General features: G+C 45.5%; 1 protein-coding gene and 3 non-coding genes across 11 annotated transcripts in view; all 4 read left to right on the top strand.

Annotated features, from left to right (window-relative positions):
- pum1 (pumilio RNA-binding family member 1) overlaps positions 1–12356 on the top strand; it is a 41517-nt gene extending 29161 nt beyond the window's left edge. For 3 of the 8 annotated variants that reach the window (XM_042338392.1, XM_042338393.1, XM_042338391.1), the window contains exons 11-24: positions 178–316; positions 450–485; positions 2009–2152; positions 2564–2860; positions 3418–3654; positions 5977–6045; positions 6498–6765; positions 7446–7575; positions 8314–8448; positions 8811–8948; positions 9504–9629; positions 10883–11004; positions 11474–11666; positions 12102–12356. In XM_042338392.1, the coding sequence (XP_042194326.1) occupies positions 178–316; positions 450–485; positions 2009–2152; positions 2564–2860; positions 3418–3654; positions 5977–6045; positions 6498–6765; positions 7446–7575; positions 8314–8448; positions 8811–8948; positions 9504–9629; positions 10883–11004; positions 11474–11666; positions 12102–12233 (2166 nt within the window). In that variant the 3' untranslated portion in view covers positions 12234–12356. The remainder of the gene's footprint in view (positions 1–177; positions 317–449; positions 486–2008; positions 2153–2563; positions 2861–3417; positions 3655–5976; positions 6046–6497; positions 6766–7445; positions 7576–8313; positions 8449–8810; positions 8949–9503; positions 9630–10882; positions 11005–11473; positions 11667–12101) is intronic. The other 5 variants (XM_042338395.1, XM_042338394.1, XM_042338398.1 and 2 more) reach the window with 3 other exon arrangements.
- LOC121849805 lies at positions 1026–1113 on the top strand. The gene has a single exon (XR_006085364.1). It is a non-coding gene; the product is annotated as a small nucleolar RNA SNORD103/SNORD85 (small nucleolar RNA).
- On the top strand, positions 4288–4377 carry LOC121849807. The gene has a single exon (XR_006085366.1). It is a non-coding gene; the product is annotated as a small nucleolar RNA SNORD103/SNORD85 (small nucleolar RNA).
- On the top strand, positions 10500–10634 carry LOC121849821. The gene has a single exon (XR_006085380.1). It is a non-coding gene; the product is annotated as a small nucleolar RNA SNORA76 (small nucleolar RNA).

Raw genomic sequence — 12356 nt, 5'->3', positions numbered from 1 at the left:
CATATCTCGCATACACTGAGTTCCTTTGAAACACTTTCAGCAAATTTTTCGCCCGCAAAATACAGTCAATTCACTTTGCAGCATGTTCCGTGAAGCACTTTGAGCCGTGACGAGACTGTATTTCAGATGCAAGGATTATATTATAAATATTTCAATGGGCATATTTTTCTGTACCAGGTTCTACGTGCTGGAGCCAATCAGCGGCCACTGACCCCGAACCAAAGCCAGCAAGGACAACAAGCAGATAGCTTGGCTGCTGCTGCAGCTGTTAACTCAGCTCTAGCGTTTAGCCAGGGACTAGCGACTGGAATGCCAGGTAGATTCTTCCTCTTTGTTTTAAGCGTGCGGAAAAATATTATTTAGGGAAAAAATTGTAGTTTGCAAAAAAAAACCTTATAAAACATTCAGTCCTGTTTACTTCATGCCACTATGAACGCATGTTGTTGCAGAACTTTATAGAGTCAACAGTGCCCAGCTTCATTCTGGTAAGTGCCTGGCTTTTTCCCTTTTTACTGCTTGATAGTTAATGAAATGCATGTGTTATAATGTCCTGGAGCATAGATGGGAGTCCAGTTAAATTCTGACCAATACTTAGTTTACCTGTTATAATTGATCTGTCTTTTTAAGTGTTAGGAATTTATAGACGCTCATTAAAAAATAATTAGCACTACATTTGACACACATTTTTACTTGCTGAATAGACTGGCATTCTTTCTCTGTGTGTGGATCTTGCTTGCATTACTGTCTGAAATCAATACTATCTGAAACGTGATTTGGGTTTATTTTATATCGGCCGATTTTACATTGGCACTGCATCAAAAAAAATTTAAATAAAAAATGGAGGTTTGATAAATGTCCACATGGTTTGTTTTGATGTAGCAACGCTCGTAAAAGCTAATCCCCTGATTACAAACTAGTGTAAAACCATAAACGCTTCATCTCAAAGGCAAACTTAGACCGATTATTCTCAGTACATTGAAGTGAAACAGCTTGACCTGCAATGTTGTTTACTTTTCTGAAAGCTGTCTGGCACTGATGACACACTTGCCCTCACTGAGAACAGTGTTCGGTTATGAGAACTTCACCAATGTACTCAAATTGATCTGAGCCAGACCTGTGAATAACTCAAACAGTGCTTTATACCCCAAATGCCAACTTCGTACTTGGATTTTACGCTCCAAACAAACAAACAAAAAAAAATGCACGTGTTTGATCTGTGATTTTCAATGTACTGGCCTAAAAATGGTAGTTTGTAGGTTTGTGTTTGAGATTTGCACGCTGAATGAAGCGAATGAAAAGAAATGCATCTTTATAAGAGCCAATCGCCTATGTAATGTTGATTACAATTTAGAGCCAGATCTGGATGTATCTTCTAGCGAACAACTCCCTCCCAGTGCAGTATTATGTCAGAGCGGAGAGATTGTTTTCAAAGAAATCATTTCCAAGTGTATATTTTATATTGTTCCTTAAGTTACCTCCCTAAATAGCTTTTACGAGGTGGCTTTGCAGCAGAGTTTAATAGTTACAGTATCCAGGCTTAAATATAACCGTGAATTTCCGCTGACAATGGGTTTCCCCTTCTGAGTTTGGGGCATAAAAATTCTCATCCGGTCAACACTGCCTTCAGAGTAAAGTGATGCAATGCATCTGTCTTGGCATCAATTGAGTTGTAAACCTGCCTCTTAAAAATAATTGGGAGCTGTGTGTTCCCAGGCAAAAATAGCCATTACAAATGCTTCGGAAAACTGCAGGTCATTTGATGTATTTTTTTTCCCCTTTGTATTAAAGGGAAACCATGTTTTATATATAAATATATAAAAGTTTTGTGGGCCCAGATTTGGATTTTTGGTTTAGTGATGCAATGCCTTCGCAAATGTATGTACTGTTCACAGATCAGACCAGTCCTTCACTTAAGCGCTCTGCGACCCTACCCTGCTTTGGGGCGGGGGGGGTGGGGGGCGCTATATAAATGCAAGTTGTTGTTCACCTGCAGTGTTCTCATTTTCAGGATATCAAGTCATAGCCCCAGCTGCTTATTATGACCAGACGGGTGCCCTGGTTATGAATACTGGAGCTCGGAATGGCTTGGGAGCTCCAGTACGTCTAGTGGCTCCAGCACCTGTAATTATAAGCCCATCTGCAGCGCAGGCAGGTAGGTCTGGTGCCTGGATATCTTGCTTCAAAACCAGCAGTGCTACATCATCACGCTTTTTAAAAAAAAATCTCCAAGTGCTCCAGAGGTTTTCAATGGAAAAGTCCAGCGGCTGTATTTGCAGGTGAATGCGGCAACCCCTTTGCACACAGCAATGTCCCACGCACAAGTGGTCGTGAAATAAATCACGGTTTAATGTTTACTGCCTCGTACTGTTGCTGTTTACGATCCATAATGTGCCGCTCCATCTGATGACCTGCCTTTGAATTGATTTTATTGCTTACTCGCATCGACTGAGTAAGACAACATCTTTGGGAGCGGGAGTTGAATAAAACACAAGATTTCTTTTTTTTACTTCGTCGGCACGCATCGAATGTGCAGCCACCTAATTCTCCCTTTCTGTGCCCACAGTCGCGGCGGCGGCAGCCTCCGCAAACGGTACAGCCGGTGGTCTGGCGGGCACAGCCAATGGCTCATTTCGCCAACTGGGCAACCAGCAACCCCAGCAGCAACAGCAGCAGCAGCAGCCAAACAACAGCCTGCCTTCCAGCTCGTTCTACGGTAACAATTCCCTGTCTAGTACTTCGCAAAGCAACTCGCTGTTCTCGCAGGGATCTGGCCAGCCTGGCAGCACCTCCCTGGGCTTTGGAAGCACCAGTTCGCTCGGGGCTACTCTCGGATCTGCACTTGGAGGGTTTGGGTCAGCAGGTACGTGTGTTATCGCTGGAGGAATGCAATGCCAACTGCGCGAGATTAACGATGGACGGTTGGATGAGTTGGAACAAAAACGGCCGCATTTGCCACCTGCAAAGCATGTGTCTTCCTGAAGTTAGAGGCGCGATTCAAGCACTTCCAAATATACTTTTCTCGAGCTAAAACCTTCTCGTCTTGAAATACATTGGAATCTTAATTTTTGGGGCTTTACGAGCATTGGTTTGGACAGGAGAGGCTTGTGAAACATGCGTAGCAGGTACAAATGTGACACTTCAGTTCCAGTGTGGTATTGCAGTGTGCAGAAGTTTTAAAATAATTTCGGGCAGGGCATGTGTGTGTTGGGTTGTGCTCGTTTCAGGGATGTATAATTGACCCTTAATTGACCGATGGGGATGTGTAACTATACTCCTGATCGTTGTGGACTGCGGCATTGACGCAGATTTTCCAATTTTACACGTGTAGCGTTGAATGATTGTCAGCCCAACAGAGTTTACGATTGTCAGGCATTCAACCAACTAAAAATCAACCACTTATTTTTCTTTTGTTTTAAGTTGGAAGCTCAAACACCGGCAGCGGCTCTCGGAGAGACTCCCTAACTGGAAGCTCTGATCTGTACAAGCGAACAACCAGCAGCCTGGCTCCTATAGGCCATAACTTTTACAATGGGTTGGGATTCTCGTCCTCCCCTGGCCCAGTAGGCATGCCGCTTGCAAACCAGGGTCCCAGCCACTCGCTGACACCACCACCTTCATTATCATCACATGGATCGTCATCGAGCCTTAATCTGGGTAAGAGGGGTGGGCAACCATTATTACACCTACCTTCTGTTCAATTGCTAGTTATACCTAAGGAGGAAAGAGATGGATTATTGGTCTGACTGAAAGTATATTACGGGCACATGGAAAGGTCTCCGTGAAACCTTGTTAAGACACACTCCCCATTGTAACGTGGGCTGGCTTATAAAGCACAATTGAGAGTGGGGGGGGGGGGTGGATCCTGACTTTCACTTGCTGAGCAATCTGAAGTGCACGCAGAAAGCCGGCTGGTTCGCTTCAAAATGCTGGCCGGTTTCCGCGGGCTTTATTTTTTTCAAAAAAAAAAGGTAGACTTCCTTCCGGCTTGTCGGGTTGCCGACGACAACTTCCTGTGTGCTGCCCGGTGCACAAGAAGTGATGTTGTTGCTGACCCAAGAGCCTCCCCCCTCACCCACCTCTCGGTACATGGATGGTGGCCAGCTTTCTGCACTTGTGCAGTGTAAGCGGGAGCTCTAACCGGCAATCAAGCCCTCTTATAACACTGGTTGGGGTTTTGTAGACCCTCCCAACTACTGTGATATAACAGGACTCTACTGTATAAGGTTTGCTTGTATTGGCTAATGAAATAATGTGGCCGGAACACATTGATTTGATTGTGGATGATTTCCTGGCAGTGATGACACACTTGCCCTCACTGAGAGCTGCTTCACTGCTTCTCTGCTGAGACCTGTACATGTACTCGCAAGCTGAGCCAGGTCATCACTGGTGCTTTCCAAATCTCTGGTCTGCATTGGGTTTGGGTCAGGCACAGCAGTTAAGTTTGCATGACGTATGGGAATCCACTTTTAATGGAGAACCTGCCAACTGATAATAAGAATAAAAACCCATCAGCTCCACTCAGTAAATCTTTTTGGTTGTTTCGCGCAATCGTTTGTTTATAATTGATCCTTATACAACCGTCCCAGTTTGTAGGTCATGTTTCTAAATCAAACTACCCTTTTCACCTCTGTCACCCTTGCACATCTTTTAAGAATGATAATCATTGAATATAGCACCTCTCGCGTCATTGAGACGTGACAAAATGGTTCACAGGATATACTGTAAAGTGGATTGACTGTGTATTTGGTGGGCAAAACACGGCAGCCAATTGCGCACAGCAGTGTCCCACAAACAGCCATGGAGTGAGTGACCAATTTTATTTGAGGAATTGTTGGCCAGGACACCGGGAGAGAGAAACTCCCTTCTCTTTTCGAACAGCGCCAAGGGATCGTTAACGTCCACCTGAACGGGCAGACGGGACCTTGGTTTTAACGTCTCATCCAAAGGACGGTGTCAGCTTAAACTATGTGATTCCAAGTCCCAACCTTCCGATTCAAAGGCGAGACTGCTACCGCTGAGCCAGGCTGATGCTTTTTTTAAAAAAAAAACTAAAGAGCAAAAAAATGGGCTAATGTAAAACCTCGAGCTTCCTCTCTTCACCCCCACCCCCACCACCACTCCCCTCAATCCTGGAATCTCAGGCAGGACAATATTTTGGGGTGCTACATTGACTTCAACACTTGCAGTAAAAAGAGAATAGTCACTCAATCCAGGAAGAAGTTGTCAGTTGAGGGCTGGATTGGCAAGACAGTCAAATAACCGGAGTTAGCTGCTTCAGAGGAAAGGGTTAATTTTAGTGCCCAAGCAGGATTTTTGAGTCTAAAGTACAAGTGACTTAAATTGAGGGATACTGTTGAAGCAATAAAATAACAAAGCTAAAATGACTGAAAAGCAGCCCTGGGTGATTGTGAAACGAAGCTTAATAACCACCTTGGCAGTTCTCGCTCACTGATTTCATTTAATAGTCATTTTGAACAAAACTATTCAATAAGTCAAGTGGCTGTCAGCTGATCTGTTGTGTTAGTATTTCAAACGTATCTTAGTGCTACGTTTGCAGAGTGCGGCTTTATAACCCGTTGCAGTGCCTCAGAAATTCCCATGAACGGTAACATTAAAATGTTATTTTTAGAGCGTACCTCATCAGTGATGGTTAATACCCAGTAATTCCCCCCCTCCCTCCTCCCACCACCACCTCCTCCCCCAGTGCAGTGCGAAAATTCACTGCGTGCTGTGAAAACCAGGCAGGTTCCAGGTTCATTGTGCGGTTTGTGTTGAGTTGATCTCAGCCAGAGCAATGTGGACGGCTCTGCAGTGAGCTCAGAATCCCTGAGGAGGGCAAGCTTGCCACCCATGGACCCTCACTTGTGCTCTGGGGCTAGTGACACCCCTGCTGGAATGTATGCTCGTGTGAACGTCAGAGGAGCACAGGGTTGTTCTCAGCTGTGTGTGATTCTCTTTCTTTCCCCCCACGCACAGGCACACACAGTCAAATAGCCTGCCAACACTCATTCAAGCTTAGACGTGAAAAATGGCCACTTGAACAAGGTACTGGAAGCTTACTGGTGTCTGTGGAAATTTTGCTCCCAGCATAAGCTTTTACCTTTGGGAGAGGGGTAGACAAATTTTTCGTAAGAAATTTTTAAATGAACTGGGAAATGTGGGTGCACCCGTTTCAAACTAATGGTAAACTGTGTGTGTGTGTGTGTGTGTGTGTGAGAGAGAGTGTGAGTGTGTGGAGGGGGCGGTGGGCGAAAGAGAGAGAGAGGTTTGTTAAAAATTCTAGCCTCCAGTATTTAGTGCGAGTGTTCATGTGGAGCATGGTTTGCTGTTAGCCTGCGGGAATGTAGCAGCTTTTCTCTGCGGTGTAACAAAGCTGGCCTTTTTTTTCTTCTTCTTCAAAAAGACTTAACTTTATTTTGTTTAGTTCGTGCTGGTGATGGGGGAAATAAAGATGAAACCAAGTTGAGATAACTCCGGTGATGTGTTTGTGATGACAGGAGGCCTGACAAACGGAAGTGGAAGGTTCATCTCGGCCGCCCCTGGAGCCGAGGCCAAGTATCGCAGCGTAAACAGCACCTCCAGTCTGTTCAGCTCCAGCAGTCAGCTGTTTCCCCCGTCACGCCTGCGCTACAGCATGTCGGACGTCATGCCATCTGGCCGGAGCAGATTATTGGAAGATTTCCGCAACAACCGCTATCCCAACCTTCAGCTGCGCGAAATAGCCGGACACATCATGGAATTCTCTCAAGATCAGCACGGCTCAAGGTGTGCAAAATTAATTTTAAGTTGCTCCAAGCGGCAGGCAGGAGATAATTGATTTGTGCCAGCGAGGCATAGCACTTCCTCATCGGCACCGGTCCTTGCCAGGCCCCACTGGCTCCCAGTCGCCGAACGGATCGATTTCAAGATCCTCTGACTCGTTTTCAAATCACTTGATTCCCGACCTATCTGACCAGCTTACCCCCCCCCCCCTACACTACCACCACCCTCTGGCTCCGCTCAGCTGGCTCCGGCCTCCCGTTTGTCCTTCGTGCCCTCCGTTCCACCTTCGGTAGAAGTACTTTCATACTTGCCAGTCTGCTTCAAGTCTGCTCTCGCTCTGTTTTAATGATCAAACATGAATGAGGCCGCCTATATTATATCGATCCATATAACTAAACAAAGTGATGGCCAAATCACAGCTGAGACGGGCCACAGCGGTCTGCGGTCTTTTTAGATTTAACGGATGTCATTTTTGTAGGACAAGCGCGGGTTACAAACCTGTCACCCCTGATTATGACCCGGTTGGTCGGTGCATGTGGTACAAGGAGGGAAACACGAGTGTAAATAAAGCTAAATCACATTTCAGCGCCTTGGGACGTCCTGACGTGAAAGGTGCTATACAAATGTTAACTTGTTGTTGTGTGCTGTCCTCGTGCAGACCCTCATAAGTATTTTGTCTGCAGATTCATTCAGCTTAAATTGGAACGTGCCACTCCCGCTGAACGACAGCTGGTTTTTAACGAAATTCTGCAGGCGGCCTACCAACTGATGGTGGACGTGTTTGGAAACTACGTCATTCAGAAATTCTTTGAGGTCAGTAGTGATTTGGGTTCCTGTGAGCTCAACTCAGCATACATGTGCTTACGCTTAAACGATGAGGAAAGAGCAAGCAAACGCTGTGGCTGTTACTCGTGAAATCTCTCCTGTGGGTCTGAACTCCTCAAGGCTCTCCCTCAGACTCACCGAACCTGTGTGTCAAGTTCGATGCCCATCTTTCCTTTCTGCCGCACGTCCATTCCCTGAACAGGACCGCTTTTTCCCACCTCTGTCACATTGCCCGACTCCGTCTGTACCTCACAACCAAAGCAGCCAAAAGCTTCATCCACCCCTTCGTCACTTCCCGCCTGGACTATTCCAACGCCCTCCTCGCTGGTCTCCCCAGCTCCACCAAACACAAAATTCAATGAATTCAAAACTCTGCCGCCCACATACCCACCCACACAAAACTCTGTACCCCCATAACAATAGTCCCGGCCAGGCTTCACTGGCTCCCAATTCCTGAACGGATCCTCTCACTCATTTTTAAATCCCTTCATGCCCTTGCACCTCCCTGGCTATCTAATTTGCTTACCCCCGACTACTACCACCTGATGCCTCCACTCGGCTGGCTACAGCCTCCTGTTTGTCCCTGTCCCTTCCCGCTTCTCAATGGTGAATGAGCTGTTTTGTAGCTGACCCACTAATTGACATCTGTGATGACTCGTACTAACCCGGTGTCTAATTTGTTGGTTTAATTTATTTATTTGGTGTGTGTTTTTTATTATTCTGCAGTTTGGGAGTCTGGATCAGAAACTGGCGTTAGCTCAGCGCATCCGTGGGCACGTCCTCTCATTGGCGTTGCAGATGTACGGCTGCCGTGTGATACAGAAGGCGTTGGAATCCATCCCTCCAGACCAGCAGATAATTGTAAGATCAAGTTTGTGATTTACATGAGCGGTGCATTAGCAATGCCATTGACGGCTCCTTGGGACGTCCTCTCGGCTTGAAAGGCACTATACAAATATAATTTGTTGCTCATTGTTGATGTGTGATAAACTTTTTTTTTAATATATCGTTTTGAAGCTGATTTAACCTGAAATTGGGCATGCACAAGAGGTGTATTTAAAGATCTATAAATTGGCAAAGCTTCTGTTTGTCAGCACTTCATGCTTATGTAATTTCTATCGAGAGAGAGAGTTGGGAATCATTGACTCACTCCAGGGGAGTACTGTATCAGCACTCATAACATTCAAATACCAAACCTACTTCTCCTTCCCTCCCCTGTGTAGAATGAAATGGTGAAGGAACTCGATGGCCATGTGCTGAAATGTGTGAAGGATCAGAATGGGAACCATGTGGTGCAGAAGTGCATCGAGTGTGTGCAGCCTCAGTCTCTGCAGTTCATCATTGATGCTTTCCAGGGGCAGGTAAGACCTAATGTGAAACCGGTTTCACTTCCCACGGGGTATGAAGAAAGAGCAGGGAATTGGGTTGAGAGTGGATGGCTCCTGTGGTGGGTAACTTATCCAGCATTGGATCAAATAAGTAACCTTCTATACTATCGATATTTGTCAGTATATACTGAAGAACTGTGGCTCATTTTTAAACGAAAGCTTTGTTCAAGGTTTTGACGTAAAGCATATATATTTACCGTTAATTACAACGCAGTGTGCATCAATCCGCAGTTTATTTCCCTGACTAATGCAATGTACGACCACAAGGAAATAATTAGCCCGTGCAAACAAAATGATGCTTCAGATGTACGGCTCAGAATAGTTGTACGTAGTCAATCGCCCAGAATACCTGGTTATATGATGTGTTAAGCATCCTATTTTGGCTATAAAATTTACAGTCAATCCACTTTAGTGTATATGCTTTGAGGCGCTTTGATACTTCTCGAAAGACGTGATAAGACGCTGTATCAAATGCAAGGATTATTATCATTATCGTTGTGCCTTAACCACTCGGTATCATCCTTCCAGGTGTTTGCCCTGTCGACCCACCCATATGGCTGCCGCGTCATCCAGCGGATCCTAGAGCATTGCATGCCTGAGCAGACCCTGCCGATCCTCGAAGAGCTCCACCAACACACCGAGCAGTTAGTTCAGGTACACGTGGTGGTTCCTGGTGTAGGTGAACGCTGCATTCGTCGGTGTGCGCTGACCTTTTTGCAAGCGGCGGCAGCACTGAGTTTACCCTCCCCACTTGAAGTGCTGCCGACTGCCAGTGGCACGGGATCTGTTTTGAAATGAGGCTTTCCTTACAGTTTCAGATGGTGCTTGGACTCTTGTTGGACTATCTGTTAACATGGGCTCTGGACTCCTAGCGCCTTTCCTTTAGATTCAGAGCATCTGCCCAGAAGCTAACCTGGAATTTTTGCATTGAGTTGCAGAATTTCACTGCTTCGGTGTGTGTGGTCTGGAACCTTTTTTTTTGGTGGAAGATTTGTGCTGTGGTTCCATTCTGATTGCCAGCCTTTTTGCCCAAACTTAAACGGATTAGCGGTGTTTGTAAAACGGGCTGAGTCGTCTCTTACTGTGTCACGGATTTCTCTATGGTTCTTTTGAGATTTTGCTCGTGTCTAGACAGCTGCACCTCCCTGTAGGTAAAAGCTTTTGGAATGAGGGCAAACAAAGTGCTGGGTTTAATGAATGGTTGAGCAGCGAGCGAGCGCGACTGTCTGAAGCAGGAACTTCTGAATGTTGCTCAGCCTACAAATTATTTGGCGCTAATGTTAAGCGAATTTTCCTCAGAAGTCTTCAGATCGGCTCAACCGTGAATCCATTGGATGCAAAACCTTTATTTAAACCCGCTTATTGAATGTAGTTTGTTTTGCGCACGCAATCGGAGTTGAACGTTTTTAAAAAGGAAAAGAAGAAAACTTTTGATGGTATAAAGAAAAGAAGATTCAAGAACCTTGTGTGCGCCAGAGCCCTTTTTTTGTGTGTGTCCAGGTGTTTATCTTGAGTTATTGAACTGCACTGTCTTTGAACCTGTGATGCACTGATGTGTGTTATCACAGAGCGAGGAATAGTGCGAGAGTACGTGCTTGTTATTACCGGATCCTCTCAACATCGTGTACTGAGCTGTTCTTTTAAAGGCAAGCTACACATCTTTCAATAAACAAACGTCTGCCTTTGGTGCAGCTTTACTTACGAGCCAAAGCCAACGCAATCTAAATCCTTACCAGATTTTTGACTGCGGTATCTTCAGCTGCAGCAGAGTACGCAACTTTAAAGAGAATTCCGATCGTTAAAGTTGTACGGGTCTTGTTCGCATCCATAGACAGCGGTGAAACACGCTTTGCGTTCATGGAGTTGAGTTGGGAAGCCATTAATCTGTAAACTTTATTCCCTTGCAGGATCAGTACGGGAATTATGTCATTCAACACGTTCTGGAGCACGGACGCCCTGAAGATAAGAGCAAGATTGTGTCTGAAATCCGAGGCAACGTTTTGGCTTTGAGCCAGCACAAGTTTGCCAGGTATATAGCCTCACCTTCACGACTGTCTCTTTACTCTTTGGCTTTCCTACTCGAGTTAGCTGTTGAGCAAAAATTATCTGCAAGCGAGGCTTGGCCTGTTCTTGTCGTGCGTTTCCACGAGCTTTGAAGTCTCGACTGTTCCGAGTTGTGCTTATGGGGACTTAACACTTTTATCCTCATCAAATCCTGCAGCTCTTTAAATAGCTTTTGAGCTCAATCTTCTGAGCTTCGTTCGGCGTTGCTTTGACTTTAGCTCCAGATAAAGTGAAGCGAACTTTTGTTTTAACAAAAAAAAATCTCTTGGATCGCCGGCCTGGTTGGCTAAGAAACGATAAATGAATGTTCTTAAAAGACGTGAAGTGAATGTTTCGGGGGTATTGGTTGTTTCTGCCTGCAACAATGTGTGGTAGTGGTGAGCGTGAAAACTGGGGACTCGACTGACCAGCCGCGGTGACTTGTGTTTTTACAGCAACGTGGTGGAAAAGTGTGTAACCCACGCCTCCCGTGCTGAGCGCGCTCTGCTGATCGACGAAGTGTGCAGCATTAACGATGGCCCTCACAGTGCCTTATACACTATGATGAAGGACCAGTACGCAAACTACGTGGTGCAAAAGATGATCGACGTAGCCGAACCAGCCCAGCGCAAGATTGTGATGCACAAGGTACGCGTGCGGAGAAGCTTAATGCGCGGGGCGGCCTTTCCGACACGAAGGCGCTTTGTATAACAAGTGTAATCCGCCGTCGTTCATTTTGCTTGTGATTTTGATCGAAGCGTTTTAATTGTCCTGGTGTCCGTCTCTAACTCCATTCTGAATGGCGCGTGAAATTTGTCCCACCGGTCTATTCAAATAAACTTAGAAGATAATTTTACATTTGGAGCCACCCTTTTCCAGATGAGTTGTTTGCCGCCTTTGTCTTTCCAACGCATTTACTGACCTGCTAACGTTGCATTTTTTTTTGTCGAATATTTTTCTGTGTGACATTTGATAGTATCTTGATCTTTGTAATGTAATTTTTTGTGTGTGTGTATATATATATGTAATATACACACACATATACACAGATATATTTAAAAATATATACAAATCTCTTTCCAGATCCGACCTCACATCGCAACGCTGCGCAAGTACACGTACGGAAAGCACATTTTGGCCAAACTTGAAAAATATTACATGAAGAACGGGGTGGATCTGGGTCCGATCGGCGGCCCGCCAAATGGAATGCTGTAAATGTGAATTTCTTACGAAGGAAATCCCTCCCATTTCCCTTCTTCCAGGGACTAAAAACATGATTGACTGACTCAACAACCAGCAGCCTAATAAACCTTCACCACCCCTCCCACCCTCCCCCAC

This window comes from Callorhinchus milii, unplaced genomic scaffold (genome assembly GCF_018977255.1).
Source record: "Callorhinchus milii isolate IMCB2004 unplaced genomic scaffold, IMCB_Cmil_1.0 Scaffold10, whole genome shotgun sequence".
NCBI lineage: Eukaryota > Metazoa > Chordata > Chondrichthyes > Chimaeriformes > Callorhinchidae > Callorhinchus > Callorhinchus milii.
The sequence above is the reverse complement of the archived record's forward strand: the minus strand, read 5'-3'. Positions and strand labels throughout refer to the sequence as shown.